General features: G+C 53.3%; 1 protein-coding gene across 2 annotated transcripts in view; it reads right to left on the bottom strand.

The window, feature by feature from the left end:
* Positions 1-18,212, bottom strand: part of Ano1 (anoctamin 1) — a 150,992-nt gene that overhangs the window by 76,133 nt on the left and 56,647 nt on the right. For both annotated transcript variants that reach the window (XM_057778419.1, XM_057778420.1), the window contains exons 2-3: positions 16,893-17,038; positions 7,825-8,157 (exon numbers count right to left, since the gene is read on the bottom strand). In XM_057778419.1, the coding sequence (XP_057634402.1) occupies positions 7,825-8,157; positions 16,893-17,000 (441 nt within the window). In that variant the 5' untranslated portion in view covers positions 17,001-17,038. The remainder of the gene's footprint in view (positions 1-7,824; positions 8,158-16,892; positions 17,039-18,212) is intronic.

Here is an 18,212-nt window from a genome sequence, read left to right as displayed (position 1 = left end):
CAGTATGGGTACTGCTAGCCACGTTCACAGTGTGAGGGAGACCCGGAGTCCATGGCAAGAATGGGTTGGTGCCTACCCACCCTTAGGGGAGTGTCCTCTTAACTCTAGCCTCAGAGTTGAGCCTTGGGATCTGTGGAGCCATGAACTGGTTCTCAGGGGTGGACCAGCCTCACTTGCTATTTGCCAAGAATACGTCAGGGACAGGCCCTGGACGTGTTTCTCTCCAGCCCCATGCCTGAAGCCTGCTGGATAACAGAGAAATCAGCAGACAGATCCCATCACACCTTTGCTGCCATTTAAGGCGGAGCAACCCTTCCCCCACCCCACTAGGGCAATCCTCCATGGAAAACAAAACAAAGCAAAAATGCTGGCTACAATTAGAAAAAAAATGATTAATGCACTGCCTTCAAGATTCTGCAGAGCTGGTACCAGGGCAGGGAGCTGCAAGGCATGCCATGACAGCAAATGAAGATCCATTGAGGACACTAGAACCATGTCTTCAGAGGGTGTGGTGGGAACCAGGCCCGGCTTGAGCTGGCTTCAATGGCCACCCAGCCATGGTGGGAAGGAACATGCTAGGGACCCTCCCATGAAGACTCGGCCCCCTTTCATGAGTCCCACAAAGAAACAGTCACTTTTTTCTGACCCCAGGCAGGAGGTTGGTGGCTGCTGAAGAGCTTGAGGGTACAGGAGGATTTACACCCCGGGAATGGGCAGACACCACCAAACAACCCCACACTCTCGTGAGCATGCTTGCTACTCTGAGTCACCCTACAGAGCTTGGAGAAAGAAGACGAAGAAGAAAGAGGAGTAAAACCACCCGTGAAGGTGCGATGGCTTCACCTGTGGCTGTGGCCAGGGACAGTTCCTACCATGGTCGGCTCAGGCCCTGACAGTGTTTCAGGAAGTCCTTGATGGGCACGAAGACAGCTGAGCCCACTGGGCGTAAACAACCCAGGGATACATACGGCTGGGGAGAACCAACAAGTGACAGAGACAGAAGCCAGTGCTCTTGGCTAGCAAGCGTGAGCTCATTAGATGGATGACAGACAGGTCAGGCCCGCTCACCTCAATTAAAGACATAAACTTCAGGACAGGAAGGCCTGCAAAGGACAGGAAACTATTAAAAACTGACGCAGCCGGCTTGGGAAAAAACCAAACAGAACTTCCAGAAATTAAAAGACTCGTACTGAGAAAAAAATCCTGACACGGTGTTGGCGAACAGCGTCCCCAAAGAAAGCAGGGTTAGAGGATTGGTGTGGTCTAGAGGAATCCCAGAGAGCTTGGGGACATTGGCTCACTCCCACGGGGCACTCATGGGCTGTGGCCTACCTCAAGCTAACAGCAGCCGGCAGGGTTCCTGTCAGGCTCCTGCAGGCCTGGCCAAAGAGAGGATTTCAGATGGCAGCCACAATGGGACAGGGTTTACCTGAAGCCACCTGCCTCCCCCTGGCCAGGGTGAGCTTCCCAGGGTGGGAAGGGCTGGGGAGATGGTTCAGTCAGGAAGTGCTTACAAGCAGGCTGGAGGACCTGCGTTTGATCCCTGGAGCCCATAGTGTCGAGCATAGTGGCCTGACCACTTGTAATCCCAGTGCTACAGAGGCGGGTGCCCAGCCAGTGTAGCCCGATCAGTTAGCCAATGAGTTAAGGAACAAAGGGAGAAGAACAACAGCTAAAGTTGTCTTCTGGCCTTCACACACACATGCACACATATATAAAGCTGTGCACACACATGAACGCACAATCCACACATCCAGAATTCATGGCCAAAGAAGCATGTTTCTGCAGAACGAATCAAACTAGAGGGACAACAGTCTGCGCTGCTTTGAGCCTCAGAGTCGCGCCGTGGGGGCACTGGCCTTCAGGGACCAAAGAGAGCAACACGTAGCAGAATTGGGAGTTACAAGTCTATCCAGCCTGGAGCCCAGCACTGCAGCGTGCAAGAGCCCAGTTCCTCCTTGGGGGAGACTATGGGGAAATGGTGCATGTATTAGGGTGAACAGATCAAAGCCAGGGGTCTTCAGTTGTGGAGCCCAGGGTTAAGATCAGAGGTAAGTTAGATTGACCCCCCCACACTTTGCCAGGAAACCCACGGGGTGAGGGTGGGGGCAGCTTGCTTCCAGGCCTATGAATCCCATGAACTGGCCAACAGCCTCATCTCATGAAGGCGCCCAGGGCTGAAGCACCCCCTACACACACACACACACACACACACACACACACACACACACACACAGTGCTGAGCCCCACATCGCCTACAATCACGGAGACAGCCGGAAATGGATGCACCTGACTCTACCCATACCCTGGGGCCATGGCCACCCTGCCCTTCTCCTCAAGAACATGAGTCCTGATCCCACTTGTTGGTGATAGGGTGAGGCCACTGTTGCTGCCCAGACCTTGGGAGCTGTGGAAAGCACTTCTTACCGCATGCCGGGTCTGGCGTTCCTCTCCTAGCCCCACCCACCACTCATGAGTAAAGTCTCCCTACCACCCCATTTAACAGATGGGGAAAACTGAGACAAAGAAAGGGGAAGCCACCTGATGCAAGAAATGGCTAGTTCTATCTAACTTCATTCCACACTTCAGAGGCTGCGTCGCCCCCACACTGAGTGACCCCCAGCTTGGCATGAACACAGCGGCAGGAGATCAAACAGGCACTGATGGGATTCTGGGTTCACAGTCTTGGAGGATCTGCCAAAGCCAGGGTCAAGTGCAGCATCAGGGCAGTGAGGGCCCCAGGCACCCCCCGTAGACACGCCAGGACTTAAGCCTGTGGTGTTCTTAGCAATGACCCCAAAGACATAAATAATACTCAGCCGGCTTTGAGGCTCCGCTTCAAAAATGCTAATGGATTTTCTTGGAAGAAAACACATTGGTCACAAATTTCTCTTGTCTCTTTAATGGGAACCCTGGAAGCTGACCCCACAGAGAGAGAGAGGTAGTGTGTGTGTGTGTGTGTGTGTGTGTGTGAGAGAGAGAGAGAGAGAGAGAGAGAGAGAGAGAGAGAGAGAGAGAGAGAGAGAGAGAGAGAAACAAGGACTGAAAGAGAGAGGGAAGTGGGGGAGGAGGGAGAGAGGGAGGCAGAGAGAAGGGCAGAAAAAGAGAGAGCTAGGAAAGAACAAAGTGGGGGGGCAAGAGGCGAGAGAAAGCAAAATAAAGGATTGCCACTCCCCACCATGCAGTCCAGGGGTCCAGGACCCCTCAAGGGCAGCAGGTGGTGAAAGACCCCTGTGGGGCAAAGCATTGGTCCTTCCTGCTCACCTAGGCTCCCTCTGTGAGGCATTCTAAATTTCTTAGTGGGGTGGGGAAGAGAGTTACCCTATGGGCTCTGCGGTCACATGGGAGCCTCTCTCGGGACTGAGCAGTGGGTCCGTCCCTCCCTTTTCTGGGGATGCATTCAGGGAGCCAAGTTACTTCATTTACCACTCAGGGGACAGTCTAGGACCCCAGGACTGCTGAATCAGAGCCTGTGGGTGTATAGGGTACACTCTGGCCCCATGGGGAGGCAGGCCAGCTCCAGGCAGACCTGTTCCTAGACTAGGCTGTGAGCCCCACTTCTCTGCCTCAGATTCTGAAGCCTCTGCTGGCCCGCTGGCCACCCTGCCCTGTCTTCACTCCAGGGCAGAGCTTTACTCATGAGGTAGGTTTAAGGAAAGCATTCCCTCATAGCTGCTCAAATGCTACGGCCCGAGGCGGGTCCTTATTTGGAGAGAGGGTCTTTGCAGATGTCAGAAGGCTGAGATAAAGCTGAACTGGGATGGGGTGGACCCCAAACAAGGGGACTGTCTGTGACAAGGAGGGGACATATGAGCTACAACAGAGGAGGCAGAGTACAGTTCTGCCCACATCTTGACTTCTGACCTGTGGCTTCCAGAACGTAAAGAGATGCAATCTGCTGTCTTAAGTCACCACACGTCTGGGCACACTTGTCACCTGATGGTTAAGCACTGCTCCTTGTCCACTAGCAGTATCACAGGACACCTGTCATCCCTACTACCTCAGGATAGCAAAGTGGTCTCAGTGAGAAAGCAAGCAGGGGGGTCTGGTCTGCATAGGGCTCCCAGGACACTGCTCCCAGCCAAGTTCAGCCACCCAGCTTCAAGAATCCAATTTGAAACAGCCAACTTAATAGCAAAAAGTAGAAAAAGTCCCAGAGTGCTGGAATTATATCTTTAAACCCAGCATACGGAAGCAGAAACAAGAGAATCTCTGGGAGTTTGAAGCCAGCATGCCCTACTTACACAGTTCTAGACCTCCCCCACAACCTCTGAGAGACAGAGATTCAATGTGGTTTTTGGGTACAGACTGGTAACAGCAGAAGCAGCGTAGTGGGTACCCACTGCCTGTAGGAAGCAAGGTGGACCTCTGCAATGCTATTTTGTGGTCAGTGACAGCTCAAGAGGTGACTGATGGCACATACAGGATATCTCATGTCCTTCAAGGTCATCATTCGCCTCCCCATCCAGCCTTGGAAACAGGGTTCCCTTGGCTGGTGGTGATTTAGGGCCCCAGACACTTTCGGCAACATCACAGGGGACAGTTTTAGTTTTCAGGATTCGAGAGCCACCGTCAGCCCAGCAGAGGCTAGGGTTGTGGTTAAAGGTCACATGCCATGGCATGCAGGTTGGGAGACCCGTTTCAATGGCACAAGTGCTAGTGTGGGGTATGGGGAGGGCACAGAGTTTGGGGGTACCTGCTTAGATCCCTACAGAAGACACCTAACCCTAACATTTTTGCCTCAAATTGAGTAAGAAAGCAAATGGGAGATCCCGTTACAGGCTTTCTCATTTCAAAATCTGCCAGCCCTCGGGCTCCCTGTTATCTGAGCACACCCTGGGAGCAGCTCATTAGCTCTTCACCCCTAAACAAGCCTGACCTTGCTGGGCTGGCCGTGCCTGCTAATCTCGGCAGCCAGGGCCCACTCACATCTCTGCTTGCCATGCGTGCCCAAACAGCCCGTCCAGACCCAGCCTCTGCTCCACCCAGGACAGCAAGCAGCAGATGCTAACTGTGGCCCTGCCAGGCCTGTATCTCATAAGCTTCCAGCAGGCCAGTGGGACCAGGTGATAGCTTCAAGGCTCATCAGGGAGACCACTCAGGGTTATTGCATAGGAAGCTTGAACTAGAACCTGGACGAACTCGGGCTTAGTTCACAGAAACCAGATGTGGCAGTATGCACCTGTAACCCTGGCACAGGCGGGTAGAGACCTGTGGATCCTGGGGCTTTGCTGGCTTGCCAATCTAGTTGAAATGGCAATCCCAGGTTCATAAAGAAACGCTATCCTCACAAATAGGTGTTGGTGGTGGGTGGCTGGGAGATGGCTCAGTGCATCAACCCTTGTTGTGTGGGTATGAGGACCTGAACCAATGTAAAGGTGGGTGTGGCATCATGTGTCTGTAACCCAGGACTCACAACAAGATGGGAGACAGATAGGAGAGATAGCCTGAGCTATGCAGCACAGTGGCAAACAACAAAGAGACTGCCTTAAACAAGATCACCAACAGCCGAGGCTATCCTCTGAGCTACATAGGCAAGTACATACACACGAATGCATGAACCCCCCCCCCCCACACACACACACCAGAAAACTGGACTGTCTCATGTACCTGTGCCTTTCTTTTTGTACCAGGGACTGACTCCAGGCTCTCAGGCATACCAGGCAAGTTCTCTACAGCTGAGCTCCACCCCAGTCCCATATTTCATTTTTGACTTAATTTTTTTTTAAAAAAAAAACCATTTATGGGAGTATTTGCCTGCATGTCTGTGCACCACGTGCATGCAGGAGCCTGGGGAGGCCAGAAGAGGGTGTCAGATCCTCTGGAACTGGAGTTACAGATGTGGGTGCTGGGAACTGAACCTGGGTCCTCTGCAGGAGCAGCCAGAGCTCTTAACTACAGAGACCTCTCTTCAGAACCTCATAGTTTGTTTTTTAAAGAAACAAACCAACTGCTACAAAGCATTCTTCAGCTCCAGAGCCAAATTGTGAAATTTGGGGTCATTAAAAAAAAAATCAAGAATCATCAAAACCCTCATATTTTAAGAAGAGAAACGCCATCATTTACTAAAACCTCCTTCTCCCTGCCTTTCCCTCTCTCCCAGCTTCCCTCTCCCCTCTCCCCCCTCCCCCCACCCCGCAGGATTTTGTTTTGATTTTGCCCTCAGCATCATCGTTCTCTCTCACCTCAGCCTCTCTCAGGTGTTGAGACTCAGGTGTACACCCCCAGGCCGAACTTGGACATAACAGGAATCCCAACCAGCAAAGATGTGCTCTGTGCCCAGTGTTATTGCCTGAAGGCTGTTGCTACCTCCAGTCTCCAGATGGGAAAACTGAGGCCTTTGGTTCAGAGGTTGAGTTCCAACAAGTCAGTCTGAGTCACCCCGCGTTAGAGGGCCCACACCTGGGAGCTTCAAATTGCTCCACAAAAGAACCTCACAGATAGAAAGAGGAACCCATGCAAGAGACAGCCATGGAGATGAACACAAGAACTGAATGCCTTAGCGGGGGTGGGATGGGGGTGGAAGGAACAGACCCATAGCCTTTGAAAGACCCTCTCCTTCCTCCAGGACTGAAAAGCCCTGCACATAGACTCTGCACAGCAGCAGTGTGCTTCAAAGGCCCTGGGGTGGTCTAAGAGGACAAGGACAAGCCAGACACAACCCTGCTCGAAGTGACAGAAATCACAGAGGATCAGCCACACCCATGTTCTTTCTAGCTGCCAGCCTTGGGGTCCAGTAGCCCTGGAGTCCTCATCAGCCTCAGACTTTTGTTGCCTGATCCCAACTTCCCTAAGCACCCTAAGACTGCCACAGGGAATATGCAGAGAGGTTTGCAAAAACCTGCCAGGGGGTCCAACACCAAGAAGGTGGACGATACCCGGAGACCGTGTCACACTGGACAATAACCTCAGCGGTGTGTGCGTGTGTGTGTGTGTCTGTGTGTCTGTGTGTGTGTGTAGGTCAGAGGACGAATTCAGCCGTGGTCCCTCTGGTAGTATCCATCCCTAGGTCTGGGATTACCAGTGTGTGTCACCATGCCTGGCTTTTTACATAGGTTCTGGGGACCAAATTCAGGTTCTTGTGCTTGCAACCGAGCTGTCACCAGCCTCACCGTCTTATTTTTAAGGTCTCTTGCTGTGTGGCTCAGGCTGGCTTTGAACTCTCAATTTTCCTGCTAGTCTCCTGAGCACTGGGATTTCACTTACAGAGCAGGGCCTTTCCCCACACATACTCATGCTGAGAGGGTAAGATGTCAACCAGGAAGCACACAGCAATTGGCTGAGTGGTTTAGAGCTGCAATGATTTGAGCCACTCTCTTTGGCTGCCTCAGCAGGCAGTGAAAGAGACAGTGGAGCCTTTGTTCTGTCTAGAAACTTCTCTTACCAAAACTTCTATACTTCCTGAACACAGTGTTACAGAGATGCAGGTTTCAGAGCAGGGACCCTAAGAACCTATAGACGGATCTCTTTCACAGGTTGAGGAACTAAGGCTTGGAGAAGGACCGAGGACGCCCACTAGAAGCCCCCAGAACAGCCCACACTTTGTCCTTCTGACCCAGCAAATCTTCCCATGCCAGGCACTGGCTGAACTGAGGCAGGAAATGCGCTGACCTCAGGGTCATAGTCACTGGCCAGCTCTGCCCCAGGCAGATGCAATTGCTGGAGGAGGAGGCTGGCTTGGGACTTCCCAGAGCTGTTTAGAAGCAATTTCTAGTCCACTATGGCCCCACGAGCAGAGCTAACCTGCCCCCACCGCCATCTGCAAACAGACTTGCTCAGCCTACGTGGACCTAATATCCCCAGCCCACACGAGGTCACACTTACATCCTCGTCATGTTCCAGCTCCAGGCCGGCTTCCAACAGGTTGCCCTCATATTCCTCCCGTCTGAAGCGCTTGTCATCTTCGTAGTAATCCATGGGGGCCTCGGGTGAGCCCACGTCCACGGGGCTCCCCTTCCCAGGAAGGGGCTGGTCCTGCCTGACACTGCGGGTACCCATGACCATGTCATTGTGCAGTCCCCTCTTGGTCAGAGTTCTGCTGCCCGAGGCTCTCTTGTGATGGTACACCAAGATATAGTCCACCTTGCGCTTCCCATCCCGGAAGTACAGGCCATACTTGCATTCGGCATCAGGGTCCACGGACAGGGAGTTGAGCAGCTGTGAGGCAAGAGAGAGAGAGAGTTGTGTTCAGTGTGGAGTGGTTCTCACGAGCCCCCTGGGAATATGATTTTAGCTGGGTACTGCGTTCACCTATTCCCTCAGTCACTCAGCAAACATGCTAGCCTTCAGAGCCCCCTTGATGTAGCCAGAACCTAAGAAATCCCTGTTATAAAATGTTTAGAAATACCTGCTTCTGTACCGAGAGTCTGCATACACTTCCGCCTCACTAAAACCACCACTGTGCACAGGTTCTACACAAATACCCCACCATATTACTTAATTTTCCTTTGTGTGTGTGTGTGTGTGTGCACGCAGGTTTCTGAACTTGCCCATGTGTGCAGAAGTTGTAAGTTGACAACAAGCATCTTCCTTGGTTTCATTTCTTTTTTAAGATTTCTTTTTATGTGTATGAGTGTTTGCCTGCAGGTATATATGTGCACCATGAGTGTGCAGTGTCCATGGAGGCCAGAAAAGGGCACCAGACACCTTGAAACTGGGGTTACAGGTGATTATGATCCTCCATGTGAATGCAGGGAACAGAACCCAAGTCCTCTGCAAGAGCAAAACAAGGAGTCTTAACCATCATCCTTGTTTATTGAGACAGGGTCTCTCACTGACCCTGGAGCTCTCCCATTAGGTTAGGTTGGTTGGCCAGTGAGCCCAGAAGTTCTCTTACCTATACCCTCCCATATAGGTATGCCAGCATACCCAGCTTTTTATCGTATGTGCTGAGAATCCAAGCTCAGGTACTTGTGCTTATGTGGCAAGCTGCTCCCAGCATGGCTTTCCCATATCCTACAAGACTTGAGCACCTGTGGGTTTCAGTATCTCAGGGACCATGAGCCACTTCTGTGCTATACCAAGGTACAGCCTCCCCTATAGATGCCCACTGAGAGCCAGACCCAGTTCTATGGGCTCAAACAGAGAAGATGGGATGGCCTTCTTGGGGCCCACACTCTAGAAGGAGGTCTTTGTCTCCCCTGAGAATGCCAAGTCATGCCTGGTCACCAACAGGTCATCTGGTCTATGGATGGGAAGGCCCTGTCTGACTCCTGGCAAAAGCTACTGAAAAAGCCACAAAGTGAAGGCCCCTGGAAAGACGGATGTAGGGCAGGGTCTGAGGCCGGGCAGAGCTGAATTTAGCTAACTGCAGGCACAATGTCAACCTTTGGCAGCTAGCATCCAGGCAACACGACGATGGCTCCAGGGCCACCAACTAGCTGTGTGATCAGAGCTCAGATGTGTGAGGCTCTTGTTCACACACCCTGGATCCTCCAGAAACCCAATCCCAGTGTTGGGCTCTAGCATGGAAGGATGAGGACTGAGATCCAGTCTGGGACACAGCCTGAGGAACATCCTAGAACTGCCAGCTGTCCCCAGAGCTGGCTTCAACCCAGTCTGAACACCTGATTCCAGCAGTTTTTTCTCAGAGGTTAACGGCTATGCAGAGCAGACACTACCCTTCCCCCATGCCAGCTCTTGGTCCATGCAGAGACACTGCCCCTTCCCCATGCCAGCTCTTGGTCCACACAGAGTGGTGAGGAGGACAGCACCAGCTAGGTCCTCCCTGGTGGCATGTGAGGTCCAACACAATGGCCAGCAGCTACAGCTACCTACAGGTCCCTTTCTGCACCACATCCAGGATGCCTCCTCCAGGAACCCTTCCCAAACTGAAAGATCATAAGCTGGGTGGAGATTCCCTCCACACCAGCTGCAGTCCTGACCTCAGTTTCCTCTGCCTGGTACTTGAAGACATAAGTCTTCCCCAAGATTTGCTTACTAGGTTCTGCTCCCTTCTCTGGACACCTGTTACTATAGCCCCAGTTGCAGGATTCTCCACTCCCTTCCATGTCCCCTTCTGGCCTTCTATAGTGCCTCTTGTCCCTCTCACCCGCTCCATCCCATCCTGTCCATGCCAGGGGCTTAAGCTCCACTAATAACCAGAGGCCTGGCCTTGGTCTGACTTTGATTCTGATACACCAGCAGCTGGGAAGTCCCTGCCTACCTCCCCCAGGAGGATGTCCCCAGCTACTAGGTGACTTTGAAGGGCCATGTATTTCCTCAGAAGCAGCAGAACAACATCCTCCTCCAAGGAACAATAGGCTATGACAAGGGAATAGGAGGATAAGGGAGATGGGGGCAGAGAGGAGGGGTATCTAGTCCATAGCAATGGAAGGAGAGAGAGGGATCCTTTAGCAAAGTCCAGCTACCGGGGCCAAGGGGTCATGATCTTGCATCTTAGCATCCTTACCCCAAGAGATTGTCTTGTGGAGAGAGCAGGGCCAAGAGTCCACTTGGTACCCATAGCTAAAAGAGGCTGGAAGGGTTCTACCTACTTCCTTCATAGCGACTGGGGTGTCATCCACCATGGTGACCTCCATGGAGCCCTGAACAGTGTGGACATTCTACCCAAAGTGCTCCAGTGGTGTTTCTTTCCTGTTCTGTATGAGTAACATTCTGGGTGCCTATGGGCCAGAGTCAACGTGGTGGCCTCCGGTGGGGCTCAGGCTGGTTGGTTTTATTTCGGTTTGGTTCTTTTGAAGCAAGAGTTGCTGTAGCCTAGGCTGGCCCGAAACTTGTTATGGAAACCTTAAACTTCAGATTTTCCTGTCTTTGCCCCCTCAGTGCTGCAGCTGGGGTACATGCAGAGCTGAGGCTAGACCTCAGGCCTTCGTGGATGCTAGCAAGTACTCTACCTACTCAGCCACACCCCCAGATCAAAAGTGACACTCCGGCCCAGTAAAGAGCTAAATTTATGGGAATCTGAACATCTGCCCTCAGCCACCAAGGAGAATATGTGTCTGTAGAGGGACAGGGGCCCCAGGTCAGGGGTAGGCGTGGGGTTAGGCATAGCCTTGGATCCTGTCCACACACCCAAGGCATTTCTGCCCTTCACAGAAAAGGTGACACTCTTTCTAAGAATGGGGCACCCTGTCTTCAAATGTCCCACACATGGAGGGAGCACTGTTGCTCAGTCCACTTGACCTGGCAGAAATTAGGGGATAGGCCCTAGGTGACCAGCTCAATGCCCTGGATACTGAAACCCCACCCACTACCCTAGGACTCCACTTATGACTCATTAACTGAGGGGCACAGCCAGAAGTGTGCCTCCATCCCAGCATGAAGTTCACAAGCCACCAGGCAGGCTAGCAAGCAGAGGCTGGCAGGGAGACCCAGAAACAACAGTGGTTTCTTGCAGGCTCTGAAGGTGACTAGGCCAGATCCAAGCCTGGGAACCCTGGGTGGCTGAGAGTCTGGAAGGGCAGTAGGGCCACCTCCTGCCAGGAGGATTAGTCAGGTTGATGAGGGCTCTGCTGCTGAGCAGAAGCAGGCCCAGAATATGCTGGGTCAGGTGCCTGGGGGGCATGCCAGTCACCCTAGCTCCAACTCGGGGACCAAGGACAGGTCCTTCTCAGAATCCCAGGAAGGGCAGAGAAGTGCAAAGTCACAGGGTACCAGCTGCTAGAGGAGCCTTGAAGGGGAAGATGAGCCAGGCTCCAACAGAGAGCCCTGGAAGACAAGGAGTCCCTGGACCATGCTGGGCAGGATGGCCATGCCGAGCTACCCTGGGCATACACTGGGGGTTGAGGACACGCCTGCCTTTGCTGGCATCCTGACCAGAGGCACTGAGGTCTCAACCTCGGTTTCCAAATACAATCCTGGTATCAATTCCTGAAGCTGGGACCTGGCGTCTGTCCTGCCTCTCCTACCTGCCTTCCCCCTTGCATGAGCACATCAGCTTCCCTCTCCTGCCCACCCCCCTTCTTCGTCCTTCTAACTGGTTTCCAAGCTTCTTTGTCTAGGATCCAAGGTGCCATGTTGGTCTCCTGTGGACCACCTTCCAAGAAGTTCTAACTTTCCTCAGCATGAGCCCTGAGGCTAGACCAGGGACTGCCTTACCACACCCGCACTCAGAGCCAGAACAATGGCTACCATTGAAGAAGATGGACAGCCATGACTTAGAGAAAGGGACAGTCAGAACCTTTCTGCCAGACAGTCAGGGAAATGACCCCAGGGAGCCACCAAGGATTCTACAAGATGAGGCAGGGATCAGATCCAACACAAGCAATTGCCACTTATCTACATGGTCTTCTTAGGCCTCCCAACAGGGGTCTGCCAGTGCTAGGGAAAGGCCCAGCAGCCAAAGTGGGCTTCATCTTGCCTGTGCTCGGAGACCAACTCAGCCATGATTTGGCTGCACTGCCCCTACAATGTGGATTCCCCTCCCTGAGGCACATGTCAGTAAGCCCTCCTTCTTCATCCAGGACTTTGCTGGCAGTGTTGGTGGAAGGAGTCGGTGTTTACCATAAAGTATCTACCACCCCAGGGACACACGATCTCTCTGGGAGCTGAATGCATGAAGAAAGAAAAAGGATGGGGTGGTTGTCCTTAAAATTACTGGCACAAGAATGAGGACCTGGGTTCCGGTCTGCAGCACTCATGTAAAAATCTGGGTGCAGCATGCACTGAATGCAATTGTAGTATTGGGGAAGGAACAGAGGCTCACGGGCCAGCCAGTCTAACGGAATCGGCAAGCTCTGTCTCAAAAAGTAAAGTGGGGAGTGAGAGAGGAAGACAACCAATGCCAACCTCTGGAACACACGCATACACGCACGTGCACGCGCACACACACAGGTAGGGCAGAGAAAAAGAACCTTGGTCAAAGTGGGCCATAAAAGAAAGGCGACAGGGTATCAGATTGGGATTTTAAAACTGACAAAATGGGGTATAAGTAGCAGAAGGTGGTCCCAGTAGCAGCACAGCCGTCCCTTGGTGTCTTGTCCTGTTGTACTGGGGAAACTGTCTGTGTAGGTATTGCCTTTATAAAACGGGAAAAAGCCATCTTCACTCAGGGTCAGTGGGTAGCAACTTCTAGAGAAAGTGGGCTCCTTGCCAGCTATTCTCTGTGTCAGCCTGGGACCCACAGGGTCTGCAGGGCTGTTCTGGGGTGGGCCTGCGAGACAAAGTGAAGACATGGCAAATCCCACAGAAGCTGCAGACACCAGCTGAATCCACATGCCTCTTCCCTGTATAGAACAGGACAAAACTATGTAAACTGCAACAGGAGGGATATGGGTTGGACTTTATGTGTAACCTTCAAACGTTCTTGTTTTCTATGATTAAGAAAAGGCACACACCTTTAATTCCAGCACTAGAGAGGCAGAGGCAGGCAGATCTCTGTGAGTTCGAGGCCAGCCTGGTCTACAAGAGCTAGTTCTAGGACAGGCTCTAAAACTACAGAGAAACCCTGTCTTGAAAAACAAAACAAAACAAAACAAAACAAAAAAAGAGGGGACACCTGAATAGAAAGCAAGGGGTTTCTTAGTGCCCTTTTAATAGCTGGTTAAGAGAGAAAGTGTGTGTGTGTGTGTGTGCGTGTGCGCGTGTGCGTGTGTGTGTGTGTGCGCGTGTGTGTGTGTAGGTACCTCTATTGCCTTGGCCATAGAGAATGGGAAGGACACTTCACTTGCAGGGGTTGTCTCCTGGGTGTTTGGAGGAAGAGCTCCTGGAAAGAGCTTCCCCAGGAGAAGGCTTTAGAGAGAAACATAGAGTGTAGCTATTGTCCCAGCACCACAAGCAGGGAAGGTCAAGCCAGCTGCCCCTAAGATGCTGGGTAGAGCACGGAGACAATGGAGGATCCCACATTCACAACCTAAATGTGCCGGGACCAGCTTCTTCAACCACCTCCACTTTCTGGAGCCCAGGCTGAATTCAAATGGCCTGTGACAAAATACTGGCGCTTTTGAAGGAATCTAAAAATCCCAGAATTTCTTTTAAAAAGGGGGAGATGAAACCAGAGACCTGAGGACTTGGGTCTTGGATGACGAGGAACATGCTCGTCATGCTGACTGATTCTGACACAAGGTTTCACTCTGTAGCCCAAGCTGGTCTCAAACTCTCAGCCTACGATTCTCCAGCTCTTGGATTACAGCCAGAGGCCACCGTGTCCTGCTGGGGGTGGGGGACAGCAATGTAAAACTTCAGTTTTATTCCAGACGGTTTTCGCCTGACTCATAAGTACAAGCTATCCATTTCCGATCACTGGGCTTGCCCAGGAATCTCTAAACAGAAGTCTCTGATGGCAGATAAGCAGCCTAGGCCCTTGCCCCAGCAGGTGGGTTAACACCCACACAGCAGGTATTTCTGGATGCAGGCATCTCAGGCCATGGAGAACTTGCCTTGAAGACAGATACGCTCAAAGATCAGACCAGAGAAAACAACAAAACCAGTCACATTCACCTGGCCCCTGGCTTCCCAGCTGCTCCCCTAGTCTGCCTCTTTGACGGAACCAATGGAGTGATCTGCCCCCCTTCCCTTGAAATGGAGGGGGCAGGAGGACAGTCTGAGAAGCGTAGTGTGGGGCTGAGAGGTTTTGTCTAAGGCTGCACTTCTAGGAAAAGGAGGTACAACCCATACCCTCTGGCCTTCAAGAGCACTGGGCTTCTTCTGCTGGGTGACTGTATGATGACTAACGGCGGTGGCTAGATTGTATGGGGATGCTGGGAATCTCAGGTTTCAGAGCTTCTGATTGTAGCATGATCCCTGTCTTTCCTGTACATGAACCCAGGGCCACAGCCCTCTCAGCCTACAAAATCATGCAAGCATCTAGGAAAAGCTCAGTGCAAAAGAAGGGCCTCTGGCCTCCTTCAATCCTCAGGACTGTGAAGACTTTGAATGAGATCCAGACCTTAGTGACCTCTTTGGTTTGAGGGGCACTGATGGCGGATAGGTATGGACACAGGTCTCCGGATGGGAATACCAGTGCCCAAGGCCATTTGTTCAGACTGTTTGCTCATGCTCAAGTCTCCTCCCATGGGCACCGCCTCTACAATAACACCTCTTTATTAGCTTGGCAACCACCATTCCCCTGTGTCTCCAACTGGAGCCCCCATGTTCCCACCTCTGGGTGCCCTATCATGGATGCCACCCAGTTCCCCCCCACCATATCCATTCCTGGGTAGACTTGCCTGAAGTCTCCCTCAGCTGTCTTTTAACTGGTAGGTGACTTGGAAGGAGTCACCTGTCCCTCTGAGCCTTAATTTCCCGATTTGTATTAACAGCACCCCCTCCCCAACTCCACCTCCTTGTTTTGAGCTAAACAAGTTAAGAAACACAGTTGGCCCACTCCGTGCTGTCCACACTTGTCCTTTGTTCCTATCACGGGTAACAGGAGAGCATTCCATCAGAACTGCTTAAGCTCCAGAAGAGCGGAGCCTTCCCTGTCTGTAGCTCTCTCTGGGTACCCAGGGGCCAACAGGGGCCAACAGGGGCCAACAGGGGCCAGTAAGGGCCAGCAAGGCCCAGCCCACAGCTCTGTTCAAATGTCCCCCTGAGCTCCTAAGGCTGTTCCCATCCTGTACATGACAGGAAGGTACCTGTCATCAACAGCTGCTCCTAGTCCAGACTCCCAGAACTCTGGGTACCACCCAGTAGAGCCCCCTTGTCTCACCTCAGGAATGCCAGGGCTGTCCACTGCCTGAGCTTGCTCTGCCCAGCCTTAGTTTCAATCAGGCCTTTGGCAGCATCCACCCTGGGCCCTCTGGCTCCCAGCCCCAGGCTACGACAGGTCAGAGCAATCCCCCAAGCTGGGCCCTCCACTCTTACAGCTCCAGGCTGCCCTCGACATTGGACAACTATGCTCCCTGGATCTTAGGACCTTGAAGGGAGACAGGAAGAGAAAGAAGTTTCTGCTCTTTGGTCCCCTCTGAGAGTGCCCCGCCCTCACTGGGAACTTTGTTCTTTAAACCAAACTCATCAGGGGTGAATTTGCAAACCACCCCCACACCCCTACTCCCTCCCCCCCCCCCCCCCCCCGCACCGCACCACCCCGTGCCACCAGGGATCCCTGTGTCCTGCTGGGTCTGGCTGCAGGGACAATGATACGTTCCCCAACCAGGTGACTGACTCCACCCTGCCCATGGCTAGGGCACTGGGACCCACACAAGATAGGTAATCTAACTTGTCTCACTTAACGCCCCCAGCATGACTCGCTGCTGGCAAGAGGAATCTCAGGACTCAGCCCCACCGGGTGGTGACGCAGTGGTCTTGCTCAACCTGGTGGCCACCTGGTCCCTGCCCTTTGCTCCCACCCATCCGGATGCTCCTGGGGTGCCCCTGGCCAAGAATCTGGAAAGGAGAGTCCCACTCGGGCCTGGACTATATGCTCAGAATACTGGGATCCCCGGGCCGGGCACTGTGAGGACCCCGAGACACTCTAGGGACCCTGGGAGCTGCAAAGACCTCGAGAGACACTTTTGGCACCCTGGGGACACCACAAACCCCAAGCTGGGCGCTGTGTTCACTCTGGTGATCTCAGACAGTGCGCTGCGAAGACTTCAGAGACACTTTGGGGATCTCGGGGATACTCTGAAAACCCAGGTCCAGCGCTTACGGGGACTTCAGAAACACTCTTGAGACCTCGGGACTCTGGAGACCTCTGACAATGTACTGCAGAGACCCCAGGAACACTCTGGGGATCACGGGCCGAGTATTCCGGGGACCCGGGGGGCACTGCAAAACCTGGGCTGGGCGCTACAAAGATCCCAGGGCCACTCTGGGGACCCCGGGCGCTCTGCGTTCCGCGGGTGGGAGGACACGCAGAGTACAGCGGGTCGCGCGCACTTGGTCAGGGCAGCAGCGCGTTTCCGGATCGCACGTGCGTTGACGGGTGCCCCCAGCGTCTTGCACGGTGTGGGGAGGTAGCTCGCGACCGCACCCGAACTCAAACTCACCGTGCCCTCGGACGGCAGGTAGCCGAGATCCTCGATGGCGCAGATGTTCACGATGTGGACGCTGCGGTCCTCGGCTGGGAGCGTCGAGTACTTCTCGGGGATCCTCATGGTGGCCGCGCGCTCCCCATCCACGGCCCCAGTGGCCTCTGCAACGGAGAAGCGGTGCTGGCCTGGCGCGGACGGGACGTGGCCGCTCCCTCCTCCCTCGCGACCTCCCGGGCGCTGTCGCCACCTGGCCCGTCCCGAGGGCGCCCGCGCGCCGTGAACTTGGCCGCGCGCCGGCTCCGCCTTAAAGATATAAGCGCAGGGGCGGTGGCCACGCGGGTCAGATTTTCCGTAAAAATTTAAACACAGGAAGAAAGGATTCCGAGTTTTATTTTTATCCGGGGTCAGAGCCCCTTTAGAATTGGGTTTTTTTTCGTTGTTTTGGGTTTGTTCTGGTTTTTTTTTTGTTTGTTTTTTTTTTTTTGTTTTGTTTTATGGGTTTTTTAAATTTGAGGGAGGAAAGGGTTTTTTACTCGGAAGGGAGGTGCCCAAGACTGCACGTTAAATAAAGGCCCCGGAGCTAACTTTGCTGTCTTTTTGGAAGGTGACAGATCAACCACAGCGCCCTCACCTGGGACCCTCTCCTGCCCTGAGCCTCCCCAGGTGTCTGCCCGGTGCAGACCCCCTCCCCCACCATCATCTCCCAAGGACTCTTGTCCCTACCTGTGAGTTTTTAGACAATCCCTTCCACCGGGGAAAGAGTGGGTGTCAGCTAACGAACCCCTGCATGCCAGGGGAGAATGGTACCCTGTGGTTTGGTGGAGTTTTGTTTTGTTTTCTCAGAGAATTTAAGGAGGCTCCAGAGCACTCTGACCTGACCTGACCTGACCTGACCCTCTGAGGCAGGTTGTATCTTCTGCAGAGCGACCAGAATCCAGTGATTTCGGATCTCTCATGCCAGGACTTAGCAGTCCCTGCACACAGTAGGTGTCTTTAAGTCTCCCTTCCAGAGGAGGAGGAGACCCGGCTCCAGGGGCAGCTGTTGTCTGGCCTGGAGGATGGCCTGTCTTTCCTCCTGGGCTCCCCAGCCTCCAGTCAGCCAGGTTCTCTTCTGTCCCTGTCCCCAAACCCTGTCTGTCTGCTGTGTTTCCACCCAGTACCTTGTCTGGTGGGCTGCCAGCGTCCTGTAGCTAACATTCCCACCAGCTTGTGTAGCTAACTGCATGAGAACATTCAAGGCCCTCGGAAGTAACCGGCAGAACCCATCAGCACTGACCCTGGTGATTCCCAGCTCGTATCTAGACAGGTGGTAGTTGGCTTCGACTCTAGAGTTCC

The sequence above is a fragment of the Chionomys nivalis genome, chromosome 8, assembly GCF_950005125.1.
Source record: "Chionomys nivalis chromosome 8, mChiNiv1.1, whole genome shotgun sequence".
Lineage (NCBI taxonomy): Eukaryota > Metazoa > Chordata > Mammalia > Rodentia > Cricetidae > Chionomys > Chionomys nivalis.
This window is presented reverse-complemented; position numbering and strand designations above follow the sequence as displayed.